Consider the following 20,159-nt stretch of genomic DNA (forward strand, 5'->3'; position numbering starts at 1 on the left):
TCTGCTATTTCCCTCCATTGCATTTCTCTTTTTTCTTATATTATTTACCCAGTACTGCATTTCTGTATGATTAAAAACAGTATAGGTGCAACAGAAAGAAGTTATTCTATTTTCCAAGGAAATACATTCTGCTACAGCCTACCATCCCCTTCAGTACACCTTCTAATTTTTTCAGGTGTGTTGTTGCTTTAATTCTAAGTTAAATGATAAAATTATTAATCACTTGATTTTATATGTGCTTTAAAAAGCAATGCAATGCAGGTATGAAGTTGGTTTGTTTTTTTCCTAAGCAACACATGCTTATCAGGACACGTCATTTTCCTTTGATTTTGTGCAGAGGCGACCACTTCTCTTATGCCTCCTGTTAAAACGGGCGCTTGCCTGTCGATGGATGGGCGCCGACACGAGAACGAGGAGAGCTGGCACGATGGCTGCAGGGAGTGTTACTGCCACAGCGGGCGGGAAATGTGCGCCTTGATCACCTGCCCCGTTCCTAATTGTGGCAACCCCACCATACATCCAGGGCAGTGCTGCCCATCGTGTCCAGGTAACGTGCTTTCTTCTATGTGCTTTGTAATCAGGTTTCATTTCACGTGTGTTCTGTTTCCTAATACATGAAAATAATCACACGCACCGTTCAGTAATAGGTAGATATGAAGGTTTCTGTGCCCGCATATAACACGATGAGTGGCTTTCATTAAGATCGCAGATGTGAAAAGTGGGAACTTAATTATTTAAAGCATAGGCGTGTTGCGGGCCCTAACATGTTTATCTCTGACACATTGAAACCTTAAAACTGGAAAAAGGGTCTAGTCTATATTAGCTATAATAGCAAATTTGTACTCATATACAATTTTATTACCTGTGAGAGCAAATATTATAGTAAGCCATCACGTTTTCTCTGTTTTAATTTCGAGTTTTATTAAAATTCATCTCCTGATCTATGTTTTACAACCCCTCAAAGAGTACTCATTTAAACAGATGTCTTAAGTAATTGAACATTAAGATTCTGTGTTCTGAAGGAAGGCTCCTCTGCCCCCAGCAGTAGATTTTTTTAATGCTTTAGGTGGGAAGGCCAACTACAATTCATGTTGCATTCTGATACAATTTTAATAAGTGTTAATATGAAAAATGTCTATGAAAGATGCTAGACTGTGTGTAGAGTATAAGATTAATGCTTTTTGTCTTCAGAATGATTCCTACAATATTTTATGTGCTAAATAGATTAATTTGTAATACAGTGATATTGTCTGTGACTTTATTGGAAGTCACGTTACAAGTAGGAGCAGTGAAGCTCATCATACTACTATAAATAGCAAAACAGTAAGATAGCTCTGGCAGGGTATACGCAATTACAAACTGTTTGAAATTCTTTGTAAAGAAGAGGAAATCCTGGGGGCAAAATAAGCAGCCAGCTCCTCTTTCTGAAAGTGACAGAAGAGAGCGCATCTTCCCTAGGCCCTGAGATAACCGATCTCTTTAGATTGCTTAGACAAATGGTGATCTGTAATCCAGCTCACACCTTGTGGTAACTGGGAGAACATAGTCCCCAAAAAGATGGGGGACTCCAAAAGGTCTGTCTGCCTTCCAGCCTTTCTCAGTCTGCACCACTCCCCTCTCCTCAGTATGGAGACCAGCACACAGTGTCTGTGGTTCCCAGGGTTCCATGGCCCGCCATGGGGTTGCTTTCGGCACTGGCTTTCATGGTGCCAGCGCTATTTTCAATACTAAGTAATTTAGCAGTGGTTGCTGAGGCCGAGGTCTTAGAGATTAGCATCCTAGTAATGGCAAGCATTAATGAAATTTTTAGCTGAGATGGAAACACTAAGGAGGATGCTCTCACCAGTTATGCACACCAAAGGAACCATCCTTTGCTCACTTGCTTCTCTGCTGTTATCGAGTATCTGGCTAAGATACTGACAGGGAATTTAGAAATCATAAGATTTTTAAAGGGAACCTTAGTGCTTTATCAGCTTGGAGCATTTTTTTTTTGCCACAGCAATATGCAGTGTTGGTCCATATGCATCCTGTCAGGTATAGTCATTTTTTCCTCCAGCTCCCCACACACACAAACATCCACAGTTTCTCTTAAATAGTACAGTTCTCTCCCCTGTGAAACCTCAGTGAGTGTGGCAAAAAAAAAAAAGAAGAAGAAAACAGCCAAAAAGATTCAGTTGTGAATATTGTTCCAGGAGGAACAGCCAAACAACAAATAATAGATACAGAATACTGTATTCCTAAAGTCACGTCACTGGACAGGGATGTTATTTTCCACTCACACTAGCTGGAATTCAGGGCTACACAGAGCTGTTGGAGTACCTGCAGTAATCACTCAGCTTTTCACAATGATTTGTGCATTATTGTAGGGGGTGGTATACTTTATGGATGGGGACAGGTTAGCATGTCAGTCTTGCATTAGATAAACATTCAAGATTGAAAATTTAAAACATGGGATGGTTGTTCCAGTCCCAGAAATTCTGTTATTGGGTCCCCAAGACTCATTCCTGATTTCACTTTGCTCTCAGCACACTTGTGCATACTGATTTAGCTAACACATACAGAACACCTCAGAGCATTCAGATAAGAGTAATGTTGATTTTGGTCTTTCAGCAGCACCAGTGGCTAGTTACAGCACCAGTTACTTTGTGTACGGAGAATGAGTGTGGGTACATCCTTTCATAAACCTAACGTTCAACTCGTGGACGAAAGATCAGTATAAGGCATTAGCAGTACCGATCTTGTCACGCTGTGCATTTCTTGTGAGTGAGATCAGTGTTTGATTCCAAGCACCAGCAATGCTGGTCTCCTGGGTCAAAGAGCAGTTGTCTACCCAGTAGTGTCCGTTCCTTTGAGATGCGGTGTCTGCATAGGTTTCTCTGTCTGACATCCTTTCTTGCGTTCAAGGTACCAGTCACCTAGCTTCTGTGTTAGCAAAGTCATACTCGATGTAAACTCATGCAGTGCTAGAACAGACGCAGCATTTTCTAAAGTGATTGCGTATGTAAGTGTATGAATTAATATGTCCAAATTAATCCCAGTGTGGTTTTGTTTCGCCCACTGAGGTTTTGTATTTGTTAGAAATGTACTTCTGGTTTTATTTTGCAATGTATTGCTTCCCCACTGATGTGGTTAAATAAATAGCATGGCTTTCAGTAGATAGGAATGCAGTTTGAAATTGTGAGACTGCGAGCACGTCACTCAAATGTGCCTGGCACAAAGATATCGAAATAATTATCAATCCTGATGTACTGAGTTTTGAATTGCACTGTTAACCTATCAACAGGGAAGTGGCAGCTCTCAGAGGTCATTTTTCAGATGGAAAAAAAAGTGGTTACATTCAATTCTATATTTTTTAGTTAGTTTTCAACAGAGCAAGGTATACCTGGACTGGTACAACATTCATTATAATTGTGTTTCTATATAAAGAGGTTTAAGTGGTTTGTCGCAATGCTTGCGAAAAGATCCAGGTTTCCTGTAAGATTTAAAAAGCCATTAGCTGCTAGTGTTTTGCAAAACCATGCTATCCAGAAAGTGTGTATTTGTTTGGCTAGTTGTTCCTTCAGCAATATAGTAGTTGTACATTTGTAACAATTCAGTTGCAGTGATATATCAATATAAGTATGTCCAGCAATACTATCTGCTTATGCTTTTCTGATTATGAACAGTGTATGAGCTGTAGTAAAACAGCGCTGTGACTTTGCAGAGAACTAAATGCAGAGGAGATGACTGAGAAAATTTCCAGAAAATAAGTAGTATTGTCTTTGCCATGGTGAGTTAGGATGTCATCGCATAAAATGTAATAAATTGTTCCAGCTGAAATAAAAACCAGACAGTGACAAAGCTGCAGAGCAGCTGTCTCATGAATGATACGGAATCGCATGTGTGGTTCATAAATGTAAGCTATAGGAAAAGCACAGCATAAGCGAATTAGTGAAAGATAAAATAATGCACTGAAAAAAAAAATGAATACTTTGTGAATAGAGTAATATCGGCCAGAATCAAGTTCCCTGAGTTCTACTGATCATTCCCCAGAATGAAAACAAATAATTGAGTGGTGTATCTTCTACTTGGCAATGTCATAGAGCAGAGGGCACAAACGGACAAGCACGGCAGTGCTACGTATGTGGAGAGAAGCACATCCACTGTGTGAACCCTGGGCTGCCTAATGACTAGAGGAGCTGCTATCCGTTTAATTCTCTGTCCTTAATCAAGATAGTTGTGTTAGGATGATGTTCACATTAGGCATCTTTATAATTAAGGAGGAGAGACGGACCTTCAGAAAGTGATTTAGATATGCAGAGTCGTTACCTGGAAGTCACTTTCTGCTCTCCTCGTCTCACCGCACAGGAAACCTGAGGTAGCTCAGTTCCTAACGTAGGCACCTGACTCAGTTGTCTAATGTTAGATGGGTTGAATTCAGCCTGAAGGACATCGCTTACAAGCCTGAAGCTTCATGTTACAGCATGTAGCTACTTCTGTAGCTGAATAAAACGTGCTGTGTGAGGCATCTCGATTCCTATACACAGTGCGTGGAAAAAGCTGGTGGACTCGCTCCAGGTCCAAAGCAACCAGCATGGTAAGGTGGCAACTCTTGTTGCCCCTTATGTGGGGGCGGGCTTCAAAGCATTTTAAGCAGGCTATGGAGATGCAGTTTGTGGCATAACCTTTTTGTGATGGTAAGTGCTTAAACACTTTCAAAGTGTAGGACAGATTTCTTTTTTCTTATAAAACACCAAGAGGTAAAGAGAGTTCCCCCATTTTTTTTCAATACTCCAGTGGTTGGAGGACACCCATTCTGAGCAAGGGAAACAATTTCAGTTCCTTTCTTAACTTCAAGGAGGTCAAATCCATTCTCTAAACTGCCTGGGTTAGAGGCTAGGTGAGTCTTTTAGGCAGGGTTGTACCCGTAATGTAATTACTGTGTGAAAAGAAATTAAGGTTCATTTGGTGAGATACAGTCACTGGAAAATGAGTCTACACACTGTGGCGTCTCCTTGGGTGCAGTTTTTACTTCAAAGACTGCAGATAATATTTTTTTAATTAATTTATTTAATTTTTTTAATGGAACAAAGTGATGAAGCACTTCCACCAATGTTAAGTGCTTATATGGTTTTAGGTGTTTGGGTGGGGGATTCTGTTTTTTTCTTTTTCTTTTTTTTTTTTTTTTTAATCTGGAACCAAATGGTATAGACACATATCACTCAGGAAACTTAAAGGCAGACAGCTGAATCAGGACTTTCTAAATCCTGCATGAGAAGCACACCTATCCATCCTTTCAGGAATTGCACTAATGCTAATATTTAGCAGTTAAGAAACTGTCCAATCAGTATAAATTTTCAGCAAGTGACAGTTGTCTTTTGGAATTCCTACATCACAGGTTGGTTTGATTTTTTGTGAAATGCCAAGAATGCTTGAAGTGATCTCTGACTATTGTAAATAGCATTTATTCAGTTTGATTCTCAAATTGCTTCATTTTCCATGAGATGCAGGTGACAAAGTCAAAAGTGACATAAAGTCAAATGAGCATCATTAAGAATATATTTATAGCTGGTTTTGTTATTCCTAATATTTTCAATAATAACAGAAATTATTAATCTTGGGTACATTTGTTAATCATTAGAGTCACAGTTGATTTTGCTGGTCTTCCAACTCTTTTTTTCCCAGATGAAATAATTGTGCAGAAGCCAGAGCTCACCAGTCCATCGATCTGTCATGCTCCTGGTGGGGAATACTTTGTAGAAGGAGAGACATGGAATATCGATTCTTGCACACAATGTACATGCCACAGTGGACGTGTCCTGTGTGAGACTGAAGTCTGTCCACCTCTTCTTTGTCAAAACCCCACCCGCACGCAGGACTCCTGCTGTCCACAGTGCCCAGGTATATATTGACAACCAGCTTTCGTCAGGGTCCTTCCTTGATCCAAGAACGTATGATGTGAATATTGAATGTTTCAGTATGTGCACAGTTGGTTGTTGTGGTACCTTTGTTCTTTAGCAGTTTGGAGTGAGAGCCTGCAGTCCTCTATTTCAAGTGCAAAACTTGACTGTCCCCTTACATGTAAGGGGAGTTGTGGCCCTGAAGTTTGAACGTCCTTGAAGGCAATCTAACAGTGTAAGGGTTGCATGAGAAGGGTTGCATGCCATTTCTTCTACAGGGTGTTCATTGGTTTTGGGGATTTTTTTTTTCTGACAAAACATTTTCAGTGAAAAAGTAAGCCAGTTCTCCTGCCTTCCGTTTTTCTCATTATTAATAACAGTGAACATTCATTTTGCTAAACTTCAAAATACTGTTTGGAGGAGCTGACCGTTCCTCATTGGCTATATAAGGAGCTTAGTCTCATAACTTACGCAGCTAGATTGAGAACCTGATCCGAGTCCCCTTCTGAGTTCTTTTTTTTCTTCTTCTTTTCTTACATGTTCCCTGCACAAACAGTCATATTTCTTGATCCGTAATGTCTGTTAAGATACGGCTTCATTGCAGAAATGTCTCCCCCATGTGTGGGCATGAGAATTAAAGTAGACCCATTGGCATCAAGCTGAAGCCCGATCAAGTTCCGTTTGTTTCTCAACAGCTTATATTTAGCTCATATAAGTCTACTAGTGAAGGCAACAGCAGCATAACAGCTTTTGACTTTTGCATCATTCAAGAATTTGAACTGACATGGCAGAAGCTGGGATTCAAGTTTTAAATTTAAAATTTTATCTCTCTAAGGTGAATTCCGATATAGCATTCAGTTTAGAGCATTCAGAATGGCTTTCTGAAAGGCTGCTTCTGATGATTGTTTGATAACTTTGCTGTCCTTTTTTCTTTTTCTCGTTGGTTTTTTTTTGAGTAAACTCAATAAAGGTCTACATAAACTTTGTTGTAGAGCACATCAGGAGTTTCTCATGTATGGACCGAACTGGCATAAGGCTCTGTCCTCCTAGTTCTTCTGAAGTAGTAAGCCAATGTGTCACAGTTCCACTGTGTTCTTCAAGAGTCAACCTTCTGTTGAGGAAATATGACAGAAGTTATCTACTGTAAGTTAAATAACTTAATCTGTTTATATTTACAGATGAGCCTCTTCAGCCCTCTTCATCAAGCAATGAGAGCATGCCCAGTTATTGCAAAAATGATGAAGGAGATATTTTTCTGACAGCTGAGTCCTGGAAGCCCAATGTCTGCACTAGCTGCATTTGCATGGATGGTGTGATTCGATGCTACTCTGAGTCTTGCCCACCGGTATCCTGTGAGAGACCTGTTCTGAGAAAGGGACAGTGTTGTCCTTACTGTATTGGTGAGCAAATAAAAATAGTTCATAACTTGCTTTTCCCTTCTTGAGAATAAGAAAGAAGTTTTATTTCCAAATTGAAATATGTTTTCCCTGTTCTGGGGAGATGCAGTTTGTGCCTTCAGTTGAACTGGAGAGTGAAATCTGCATAGGGAGCTCTGAGGGTCATAATTTGTGGTTTTTAGGTAGACCTTTATGAAGATACAAATGCAATTTGCCTACAAACTTGAGAGGACATCCTCCTGAAAACCTGGTTATATACCTTACTAGATGAAAACATTACGCAAAAATGGTTTTCTTTAAAGGAAGACCTGCCAAGTAACACATATGTTATGTCAAGATTTATGTGATAATATGAGGAAAATATTAATTATGACTGCAGAAGATAAACTGAAGCATTATGAAATTTCATTGAATGGAGAAGTGTTAATAAGCCATCTAAATTAAAATACAGGAAAAAACACAAAGTTCATTGAAGGTAGTTATAGAAGAGGCAAAAATAATATATTTGAGAAAAAATGGGGAAATATATTTTTTTTAAATACTAAAAATGCATGAAGAATTAAGGGCCATGCTCTGGTTTTGAATTTGGAGTTGAAGTAAATGATGGATTCTCTAGATAGCGAAAACTGACAGGCATTTTTAAAGTGGCAGAATTTGAGATTCCTGATCACCTTTTCATTGTATTTTGAATAGGAGTATTTATTTACAGATTCTTTTTTGTGAGTTCACAGTAAGTACAAAGGCTGTAGAGTGGAAGCTGCTGGTAGAGAATAATTGTATAATGCACTTACTGAAATTAAGTCTTTATAGCACTGTTGGAAAGCATTCAGAGCTTACCATAACATTCATTTCCAAAAGCAGTAGGGAGAGATACAGTAAAAAAGAATTCAGTAAAAGGGATATAAAAAAATTGACGGGCTTTAAGTATTATTGATTGAACATGTGATCAACTTGCCCATCTGTAAAGAATACAGTTCTTCATCAGAAAGATGTCAAAAAGGTTGTGAAGTCCTTTCAGATATGTATCATTTATAGAGCTCTTTAAACCTTCAATTTGTTGCAGACAAACTATCTTTAATAGTAGGTGATACAGTGTTATAGGGTGTGCAAGGAGTTCCATTAAAGAAATGCCTAGAAAAGTTAGAAAGTTTCTACCAAAATTTCAGTTGCCCTTGGAACCTTACTTGGATTCCTGATGAGAACATTTTGAGGGGAAAGTACTATGTTGTCCTATTACTACTTTCTCATCATGGTTTGCATACAAAATAGGGAGGATTTAAAGTTTCTTGGACAGCTGTCTTTCTGCAGGCTTTTCTTCCAGTAATTGACTTTGCAATCATAAAGATCATTTCAATCCAGAATGCGTCTTAATGTTAAAAAAATACCAAGTGTATGCAGAGCTGGGCAATCAAACCAGCAGAGTCAGAACATGAGCCTTAGTGCTCTACTGGAGAATTCTGTAGGTCAAGGAAGGGATGCACCACAGGGCCTAGTGCCATGCCATCAGCTACAAAAATAAAACCTCTAGAACTTTATGCCTGCACCTTGCATGTCAAGACTTGCAAATATATACACGCATCATGTAGATATGACTCTCATTAATTGACTTTGAATCCCATATAGTTACACAATATTGTAAATATTTAAAAGTATGAGCTGTAAAAGTTTAATGATTTTTGTTTTAGTAGCAACTGTTCAGCAATATGAAATACAGAATCCAGATTTTAATTGGTGCTCAGATATGAAGACTTTCAATGATGATACATTTTATTAATTTAAGCTGTACTGTCTTGTGGGTATGTTTTATGGTCTAACTGAAATTCATGGAAACTTACTTTTTTAATTGTTTCTATGAACTATATACTCTGCCTGTAAGAGGAGTAAGGTCATGCACTTAGTTTTCCAGGTTCTTACTGTTTTACTCTTCATTTCGCGAGAACTGTGCCTTACTGTTTTCATGTAGTAGTTCATGAAATGTTTAGTAGGGAAACTGTTGAAACAGGCCTTTTTCATTTATTAGAATTTCAAAAATTATGCAGGGTTTTAACATTGTATTTTATTTTGCTTCTTTCTGGATTCAGATCTGGTTAAGCCTAACAAGTTAGTATAGATTCAAATTCAAAGTTTTACAGGCCTTGGATACTTTCTTGTTTGTCTGAATCCTCAATTCATCCAATGTGTTAAACTTTCTTCTTTCTCATGCAAAGAAAGATTAATTTGGAAAGATAACCTACTTTAGAGAGGATAAAGAGGTATCTTTTTGATCAGAGACAAGATTAGTCTTCTGCGGAAAATGGAGCGCCAGCTGTTTGCCAGATGAGACTGATTTACTGGTGCAGCTAGAGGAAAGCTGAGAGAAGACAGGTAGAGCTACACGCAGTTCTGACGCACGCTGAACTGCGTTTTTGTATGTGGGTTTCTTACTGCAAGTCTCTCTCGTTTCCACTGTCCTTGAGCGCTTGTTGGTGTCATGGCCTTCATCTTCATCCTGTGCTTCTACTTGCACAGAGATGGACACCAAAACAGGAGACACACACAGGATAATATTTTCTTGGGACTTAAAATTTTGCTCTCGAGGTGCAAACGTGCCAACACTGCTATGTATGTGATTTTATTCAGTCTAAAAAACATTTACGGTATTAAATTATGATGTGTTCTTTACAAACTTGCAAAAACCTGGGCAGGTTAAAGGAGCTTTCCAGCCAAACCAGCTGCTGAGTTGAAGAAGCTGTCCTGAGCGGGGCCAGTTTTGCCCCTCTGGGAGCGAATCAGCCCTGGGTGCAGCGGAAGTGCTCAGCTGTAGGTCTGCAGGGGACTGCCCAGGCTTTGTGCCTCACCCTGTCCCCAGCCATAGCTACATTCTGACCAACACAGGCCTCCTCTGGCTCTATATGCCAACATGCAGGTCAGCTATGGGAGAACCTAATGTGCTTTTTGCAGCTGTAGCCACCTTTTCCTCCCTCTCTTCCTTTCGCATGTCCACCCCATATTCACTTATAAAAATCTTCTACTTGGAGAGGCTGGGACCCATACTTTACAGCCATGGAAGCCATGGGATACCCATGCCAAGGACCTCTGGAACATTCATGCTTTTCAGATAATTCCATTAGTATTTTCACAATAGTACTTCTTGCTGATCTCCTCCTGCATTTGAATTTACTCTGTCAAGATCTGTTGCACTGGTCTGCTGACTACTAACCTTGTTATTCCAATGATGTCAGTCTATTATGTTGTCACTAATTAAAAGCTGTACTGATGGCCAAATTATTTAATAAGGCTTTTTATTTATATTTGGGAGGTAATTCTAACTGACATATTTGCATATGTAATCTGTGTGAATGTTAAACCACTATTTCTCTGACAGCTTAAGAAGTTACTTTGCAATTCCATTCTGTTATCTCATGCACATGCTTAATCTGCAAATTCATGTCATCAGCAGGTTTAATCGTAATAATTTCTGCCTCTAAGGAAAAAAGGTAGCAAGAAGCTAAGGTGAAAATGAGGTGCTGCTTGGCTGTTGGAGGTTCTGCCATGTAGTTTTATTTTGATTATCTATAAAGTGCTCTAGCGGCAAAAACCATCCTAGGATAAGTAATTCATGACTGTCTTCTCAGTGAAATAGAAGGTATATTGCAGACCACCCAAAAGGCTTGCATAGGATGAAGCATAAAAAAAATGGTGTATTGAATGCTTAGGCAGAAAGTGTAATGTTTCTTTTAAGTGTTTGCCCAAGACCTACTTGCTTCATCAAGTCCAAGTCCCTGTTACATACTGTGTCAAAATCTATCTGAAAAGTTGTTAGCTTTACAGCTTTTAGTCTTTGGGAAGGGTGTTCTGGAACCTCACTTTTTCTGAGGATAAAGATCATACCAATTTCCAATTTATATAATACTAACCATGAAAAAAATGTACAGTTTGTTTATTGCGCTTTTCCTGGGGTTTTCCATTGATGCAGTTACAGCGAATGATAAGATCCCCTTCGAATCTGTTTTATCACAATAGTCTAAGCACTTCTAATTACATCACCTGAGAGTTGCTTCATCCTCCTCGGCATCCTGCCTAATCTGTTCTTCAAGTATTCCAGACTGAGTTCATCTTTCTTGGACTTTGGTAATTAGAAATGTAGGAGGTCTGGTTTTCTTCTTAGTTAAATAGGATTTACTAAGAGAGAAGGAGGAGTTGAGAGTTTTAAACAGTCAAACATACAAATATTTTTTTCTTAATTTTCACAGCACACTTGATATCATTTCATGTCCCAATCATCCATCCTCTAGCCTCTTGAATGAGGAAAATAAGGAGAAGCAGCCCAGGCTAATCATGTACTTCATAAAGAAGCAGAAATGACACTTTTATTAACAAAGATTTTCCAGAAGATGTGGAAAGGGTCATTTAATTACAGCTGGGATTTCTCTGTAGCTATTGTTTCACTTTTGTGTTTGGGGAAGAAATCAGATTTGTGTGTAACTGGCCATAGCCGCATGATCACACCACTCTGTTTTCCTTCCAACAGAAGACACGGTTCCAAAGAAAGTGGTCTGCCACTTCAATGGAAAAACGTACGCAGACGAGGAGCGCTGGGACATCGACAGCTGCACGCACTGCTACTGCCTGCAGGGCCAGACCCTCTGCTCCACGGTCAGCTGCCCGCCCCTCCCCTGCTCCGAACCCGTCAACGTGGAGGGAAGCTGCTGTCCCATGTGTCCAGGTAATGGGACGTGACAACCCAGATTATTGTAATGTTGGTTTTACAGGACTGATAATAAGGTTTTAAATTGGTTTTTGAATGTCAGTCAATGTTTGAATAGTATCAAGAAGACAACTGACTTTTAGACTGCAGGAAAATGAATGCTCTTAACAGATAGGCATATTGTGCAAAAAAATAGTTTGAATTTTACTTATTCTGAGAACTGTGAACTCAAAAATCAGTTGCTTGCTCCTGCTCATTCTCCTCCTTTCACAAGGTTAGAGGAATACATTAGTCAAGTAGGAAAATGAGTTTTCTTACATTCTGCAGATTCTGTCAGTGATTAACATTACTGTCTTTTCCAAGTCTCTGTTACTTTTCAAATACCCCATTGCTTTATTCATGATTTTAACTTGGCTTAAAAGTAATATGAAATTTTCTTAGCTATGGACGCAAGGGACATAAGAGTTGCAACTGGTTTCTAATGCTAGTCCTGACATATTTCAGCAGGGTTTGCTCATCTTATTCAGTCAGCTGGTAACTACTTCCGACAGGACAACTGGGGAGATTCATCAGTACCCTCTCTTGCAATTCTCCTGCTTTGAGGATTAGAAAAAAAAAGAAGGCAAAGAAACCAGCAGTGACAGTTTATGTATCAGCTGGGAAAATGTAGCCTTCCCTTGGTATTTTTATTGTTTAGTATCACAAAGGAGCAAGACTGTAGCAGAGTGTGTAGTCTGAAATGGTATTTTCAAAAGCAATTTTGTCCACAGGACTACATCATCCCATTCACATTAGGACAATGATAATGGCAGTAGGCATGTATCCCATATGCAATATGAAACAGATTTTAAAAGAAAATCTCAGACTGATAATGGTAAAAATTCTGAAACAAATGATTCATAGGACCAAGCACTGCAGACGGCCAAGTATACTTCCTGAAGTAAGAGCAGAACTGGGAAGTTAAGCAGCCTGTAATTTGTGAAACACATTTCTCTCATTTCACAGAGATGTATGTACCTGAACCTACTAACATCCCCATTGAGAAGACAAATCATCGAGGAGACGTTGAACTAGAAGTACCAAACTGGCCAACACCGAGTGAAAACGACATCATCCACATTCACAGAGGTAAGATCTGACATAAACTGGGCTAACTTAGGTCTGTGTTTATTCCCCGTGTTTTAGTGCATCTACTTGTTCTGTTCAGGTAGCATCTGTATAATGCTTTGAAGTGCAGAAGCCTTGCTTTGAGTAAAGATGAGTCAGTCTATTAAATTATATTTATGCAATTTGGTCTCATCATTCCATCTTCAGCTTGGAAAAAACATCTGTGTTGGTATGATGGAGTTCTATAAAAATAAGAATGTGATAAAATCATGAATGAGGAGTGATTCTGCAGCATGTTTTCTGATACAAAAACTAGAAAGCAGTCTGTTGTCAGGCCAGTTGAGTTGACAGACCTTCATCTGATCCATCTGACATTCTTACATTGATAAACAAAAATGGGAAAACATGTACCACAACTTAACATATATCATAGGCAAACATCAGAGTTAAGAAAAAAAAAACAACAACCCACTTCCGGTATAATGACACAGAGCTAATAAAGTTGTCTAAGGACGTAAATCTTTTGTTTAAAACTGTGCTGAAATCATTATTCTAGGGTTGGGGACACACTCTATGACACAGTCTTTGTTAACCTTCTCTAGCTGGAGGACTACCAAAGCTTGTATATGTTTGTTTTTTTTCAAAATCTAAGGATGATCTCATAGCATACTATTGTTTGGAGAAAGAATACGTGAAATTTAACTGCTTTACAAAATTGTAAGCTTACACTTTTATAATTACAGCATTTTCGTTTCTCACAGGCATTAGTAGCTGGCTTGCAACTATCCTGTTCTGGGGATGATAAACACACACAGCAAACTGTGTGGGGATGTTGTATATGTCATTGAAAATTATTGTTCTTTGCAATTATATGCAAAAGTTGCTACAGTCTAGTAGACTACCAGCAGTCTGTTTTCACGGGCAGATTGTAATATGTTCTCAAGCAATGAGAGAGCATGCACACATAATTGTCTTACCAGTTTTAAAAAGAAAAAAAAAACTTTCATCCTAAGACTTCCAGGTTTTGCTCAGCATAGAAGCACAGGCTGAGGTTTTTTACAAGTGGAATATTGGCTGTGATCAGATAAGATGATGCAAACAGGTTATTGTCAGCCTTGCTGTTACTGTGCGTGAGATTGCATCCTATTTCCTCTCTCTTTGGTGGCCTTCTCCTGGCTAATATAGTCACTATACAAGGTACTAGCTTTCAGTTCTTCTAATTTCTATAAATAAGGTGACATTTCAGGAGAGAAAGTCCAAATTCATGTGAGTGACAAGATCCACGACTGGAACTTTTATAATGACATTTTTCTTTAGGGTCAAGGCCCATTTATAATTACTAACACACGCTCACATTTGCCTTGCAGACATGAGTCATCTCCAGGGAGAGTACAGAAGTGGCGGTGGGCCACACCCCAGTGAAGATGCATCGGTTAGCTCGGTTGCCTTGGTGACAATTCCAATCACGATAGCGCTGTTACTCATTGTCGTCCTTCTGCTTGTCAATCAGAAAAAGCAGTGGATTCCAGTGTCCTGCTACAAAGCTCCAACAAAGGTGCCACGTTTATGCCTATTTCCAGCCTTTCACTTTTTTTGGAAAACAAGATGAACTAGAATATTGTGTAGGATGCAATTGAGTTCACATGATGTGAACTCTCTTAAATTATTTTCTCTTTATGTCTTAAACCATTTTATACCAGTCAGTCTGTTGGTATTTATTTAGTCTCCTGAATGATTTTTTTTTCACTATAAAAGGAAAAAATTTCCTGCTCCATATAGTAATGAGTTGTCACTAGATAGAAAGCAAGCTCAGCAAAAACATAAAAAACCCTGGCTCTGTATATGTGTAGGTAAATGCAGGCAATTTTCTTATCTGCAGTAAAACTCGTGAGAGAATATTTTTGCTTTCTTAACTTTCATCCACTTTAAAAGTATTTTCCAACATCAGGTACTATGTCTACTAGTATGCCAAAAGGCATCACCCACATAATAAGAAAGCTTCCTTTAAGCCAAATACAGATTCAGTGTAAGGCGTGGATATACTGAAATTCAGATTTCTTGTGAGGGTCTTTGTCATAAACATATCTTTCTTTTAAGGTTTCTTCAACCATGTGTCACTCACTAGTTTCTCTTATTCCTTGGTGGGTGGTGACTGATGGTTCTCAGTAATAAATTTTGGCAAGGCTATTTTGGCTTATGTTCTTCCTGTTCCAAATAGACTAGCTATTTAATAAAGAACAAATGAACAACTGTGCTTAAATCATATCAGTACTAAAAGAAAGATGATAGAAAAGATGTTTAAAATTACAGATGGACTGGCTAATGTTTAGCCCTGATTATGTTAACATCAGTGAACCTCAGGACTTCTTTGTGAATCCAGTCCACAGACTGTTGAAGAGCCAAATGTAAAGCATTGTAGAATAGTGTTTTGTAATAAATATCTGGGGAAAAAAACCCCTTTTGTGATAAGGGTTATTGAATGTAAATTTTTAGTAATAAAAACCCTTCTGATTTTCTGATTTAAGTTTTGGAAAAAGAAGCTACATCAGTGGAAACTGGAATTTTTAAGATTTGCAGTCCTCTTGTATACTTCTAGTGTGAGCATGCATATGCATTGTCACTAACTTTGTATGTATCCACAGAATACGCTTACTGCCTGTCCTTCGTCATGCTTAGCCCGTAAACATTTAAGGTAGCACGCACCCAGCATTTTTTAACCTTCCTCTCAGCTGCAGAATCTTTCAGTTGAAGGATTCTCAAACAGAGGAATAGCAGGACTGGGAAGCCAGAACACATAGCTCAACTCTTTCTTTGAGAAATATTTTATGTCCATTCATGCTTGTAGATCATTACATACTCAAACCCTCACATACTCAGATGTGCCTAAAATGAAATCCCCTGTTCTACACTTAGAAGCAAGTAAGAACAACTCTAGCAAGTATCACATCAACACTGGCATCTCCGCAATAACGCACTGCTTTGCAAGGGTGTAAGGCCTAGCAAATACTGGATAAAAGGTGGATGATTTCCTCATTAGGGACGTAATACAGTGGAAGATGTCCCTGCTCATGGCAGGGGGGTTGGAACTAGATGATCTTTAAGGTCCCTTCCAACCCTTACCATTCTATGATTCTATGAACACAGAAACCTCCTCAGAAAGGAATATAGAAGGATCCCATGGGACACCACATGCCAGCATTAACTATAACAGCTGAGATCTGTCCCAGTCTCATAATGGAAGTGCAACCAGGAACAAAACGTTCTTGAAAATTACCATCAATGAAGAGGTGGTTAAAGTCTTGGAAACAAGCTGCTGCACATGCAGGGCAACAAGGTTAAGCCCTTGTGCAGTGCTAGAGTGACAGAGAACAGTTTAAGCAGTCCATCTGGGATGTGAGAATACCAGAGCTCCGTTCACAAGCTGAAAAACAGCGATTCAGAAGAGTGTCGGTCTGTCACTGTGCCTGGCATAAGCCTTTACCAAGTTTAGCAAAGTCCATTCTCTTTCATTGCCAATTTGATTTTGTTTTGTGGTTAGGACTTAAACCACAAAAGCTTTTTTAATTATGAGTGGATTACAAATTTTATTTAATTTACTCAATATTCCTTTTCTGTTTTAACAGCCTTCTTGCCTAAACAATCAACTGGTATATGTGGACTGCAAGAAAGGTACCATGGTCCAGGTGGACAGTTCTCAGAGGATGCTAAGAATTGCAGACCCAGATTCAAGATACAGTGGATTTTACAGCATGCAGAAACAGAACAACCTACAGGCAGATAATTTCTATCAAACAGTTTGAAGATTTGCACCCTTACCAAGGATTTAAGAAAGAGAGAGAGAGAGAGAGACTAAGTCTGCTATTAAAATAAAACTAGAATTGTGCACTTGCTTAGTGGATTGTATTGGATTTGTGACTACATGTACAGCTCTAAGACCTTACTGGGATGAGCTCTGACTCCTGCAATGTGCCAGAAAAAGCATTCCCACTTTTCCTTGAGATAACTGACCAAGTGTTTTCTTAGAACCAAAGTTTTAAAACTTGTTAAGATGTATTTGCTTGTAACATAGCTATAGAGTTTTTTTGGGAGGGGGAATCAGGGGCTAGGGGTAGGCAGTGAGGTAAAAGGAAGCTTCAGAGAAAAGCTGGTCATGCTTGGCTGGAGAAGAAAATAAAGGATACTGCCGAGCAGCAGGATAGTGGTTTTTCTTGTTGCTCTGAAATTGCATCTGTTGCAGCAAAGCCTAACCCCAGGTGAAAAAAAATATGAAAAAGTCTGATTTTTTTTCCCCCCCGGCTGTTGCTACAGTAATATACTCCTAGAACAGAATTTGTCACATCACGTGTGTGGTGTAGCTGCAAATATTTTTCTATATGATGAGAAGCTGCAGTAGTTAACAAAATAGCAAGGAAAAGGTTATAGCAGAGAATAAAGGGTGGGTTTATTGAGGATGTATAAAATTATACCTTGTGCTGCTTTTTGTTTTTATTTTTGTTTTCTTCAAAGCTGATTGGCTAGATTAGCCAGACTTCGGCAGAGTTAGCAAATGACTGAGGCCTGAGTAATTCCTGATATGAGCACTGGATCTTTTGACAGCAGTATTGAAGGAAGGAAGGAAGGAAAAGTCAAGAACACCATGCAGTTCCGGGGGCTTTTGTTTGTTTGTTTTGTCTGTTGTGGTTTTGTTTTGTTATTTTATATCAATCTCTGGTTGTTCATACAGGAGAAGGAAAAATATTTTTGTTGGACAAAGCTCTTGCTTACAAGAGAGTAGAAAAGAGACTGTTTTAAGGTTGTTGTTTGTTTTTTTTTTCCTGTTGATGTTCTTATTTACTGGTATGCAGATTTAGAAACTACTTCCATGCTAGGAAGCTGCTTAATTTTAATTGTATATTACTCAAGCACCTTTTTTGAAGCTCAGAAAAAAAAGGAGATCATGCTTCTTTAAACTTTAGCATTATAGGAATATTTATGTAAATATAATTATGCTAAAAACAACAAAAAGTATTTGTATGTTTGTGTATATATATATACAAATGCATGTAGGTATACATGTGTATATATACATGCATGTGTATATACAGTATACATTTATATACTGTATATATAAAATACTATGTATACAGTATATATTTTTTCTATTTTTTTTCTTGTTGAATGTATTTTTATCTGAGAGAGATTTTACCCAGAGCAGAAACAGATAAACAGGCATTCCATATCAATGCTTAATCGCTTGTGAGTTTAGGAAAGACAAGAAAAGAGCATCTCATTCTACCTACAGTTTGATTTGATTTGATTTGATTTGATTTGATTTGATTTGAAAGTGTTTGTGTGCGCGCGTGTGTGTGTGTGTGCACTCTTGTGTTTGCGTGTGTACAGTACGTGCACGGTTATAGCAGTAAGCGTTGCTCTTGCTACTTGCTACATTTCAGGGTGTTTCTTATTTTTCTTTTCCTGCTTAGCCTTAAAAAGGCTTTTTAATGAATGCATTGGCTAGAGACACTGATGACAATATACATGCAGCACTAATCAGCTCCATAGAATAACACCATCGATCGGCTCCTGGATTTTCTTTTTTTTCTTTCTTTCTTTCTTTCTTTCTTTCTTTCTCCTTTTTTTTTTTTTTTTTCAAACAATTGTTTGAAACAACTACTGGAATATTGTCCACATTAAGCTGGAAGTTTGTTGTAGCTTGCCTCATTTATAACTCTGACTGTATAATACAATGTTAACTTTCCAAACAGGTCTTGGCACTTTTATACTAATTACCCATTTGTGCATTGCCTTTTTTCTTTTACAAATGCTTGTCATAAGAGACACAGATACCCAGTATGCTTAATGTGAAAAGAAAATGTATTTTTTGTAAAGGAACTCTCAAGTATTGTTGTAAATACTTGGTCAGAGGTTGCTGAACTTTAAAACTGAGAAAAAAACCTAATTTATTATTATAATGACCTAATTTATTAATCTGAAGATTAACAATTTTTTTGTTTTAGAATATCAAAAAGGTGTTCTAGCTGTTTGCATCAAAGAAAAAAATAGGTGTATCATTAAGGGTCAACATTTTTTCTGCTTATATAACTTCAGTTTCCAACCACCAAGAAGAAAAAATGTAGTCTCCCCAGTATTTTGTACTCAATCTGATATTGAAACAGAGATGTTTCTGTCCAGTTACTATAAAGATTTTGTCAAGACAAAACATCCATTCCTTGCATAAGAGTAAGCAGTCTTTATCCAGAAATTGTAAATGCTTGCTTTTGTTTTACAATCAAGGCCATATTCTGAAAATATTAGCAGGATATAGGACGTGGTGTAAAATGTTTTTTATTATTATTATTATTATTATTTCAAAGATATGATTTATCCTATGTGCTGTATCCATTACACTCTTTTACTTTGGTTCCTGTTGTGCTCTTGTAAGAGAAATGCAGATATAATTTTCTGAAAAATAGACGCATATGTGGCACTCGGAGTGCACTGCGGTTCAGCAGATTGCTTGTTTACTTTTTTAACTGTAAGGCGGTTTCTTGTAATTTGGCTCTTGGCAGCACAATAAAAAAATTTTAAACCTATTGATGCATGTTTTCTTGAATGTCATTATTTATTACTTCCGTACACTGGTCCTCGAGACATTAGTTTATAGCTTGGTGTTATGGTGAGGTTTCTTCCCTGGGAGTAGGAATTCACGTTACTGGCCTGCTGACCTTAGATCAGAACAGTTCAGAACATACTGTGGGTAAAGGACAGTTTGCAGTCACAGAAAGTTCTGGGTTTTGCACTAAAGAATTTAGAGGGATTTGTGAAATTCCAAATAGTTTCAGCATTCGGTAAAAATCACTCTCTCAAACGCAAAGTCAGCCTTTGCCCTGCCGTTGAATCCACGTGGTCTGGTCGTACCTGCCAGAAAGCCATAATCAATCATATGGGACTCTAATATGAGGTCCTGTAGGAAGCACGTGGAATCAGAATTTGCACTTCATGGACTTCCTGAGCCACGGATCATTTATTTACCTATTAGCCGGTAATGTTTTTTTCTTCTATTAATTTGTATGTTAATGGGCTTGATGTAAAGTTCTGGTCTGTAACTTC

At 38.2% G+C, this 20,159-nt stretch overlaps 1 protein-coding gene across 3 annotated transcripts in view; it reads left to right on the forward strand.

Moving 5' to 3' along the window:
- CRIM1 (cysteine rich transmembrane BMP regulator 1) overlaps positions 1–19,642 on the forward strand; it is a 202,181-nt gene extending 182,539 nt beyond the window's left edge. For all 3 annotated transcript variants that reach the window (XM_075412684.1, XM_075412685.1, XM_075412686.1), the window contains 7 exons: positions 338–547; positions 5,665–5,880; positions 7,058–7,279; positions 11,787–11,981; positions 12,969–13,091; positions 14,438–14,625; positions 16,694–19,642. In XM_075412684.1, the coding sequence (XP_075268799.1) occupies positions 338–547; positions 5,665–5,880; positions 7,058–7,279; positions 11,787–11,981; positions 12,969–13,091; positions 14,438–14,625; positions 16,694–16,870 (1,331 nt within the window). In that variant the 3' untranslated portion in view covers positions 16,871–19,642. The remainder of the gene's footprint in view (positions 1–337; positions 548–5,664; positions 5,881–7,057; positions 7,280–11,786; positions 11,982–12,968; positions 13,092–14,437; positions 14,626–16,693) is intronic.
- The last annotated feature ends 517 nt before the right edge of the window (positions 19,643–20,159 follow it).

Source organism: Opisthocomus hoazin, chromosome 2, assembly GCF_030867145.1.
Source record: "Opisthocomus hoazin isolate bOpiHoa1 chromosome 2, bOpiHoa1.hap1, whole genome shotgun sequence".
Classification (NCBI taxonomy): Eukaryota; Metazoa; Chordata; class Aves; order Opisthocomiformes; family Opisthocomidae; genus Opisthocomus; species Opisthocomus hoazin.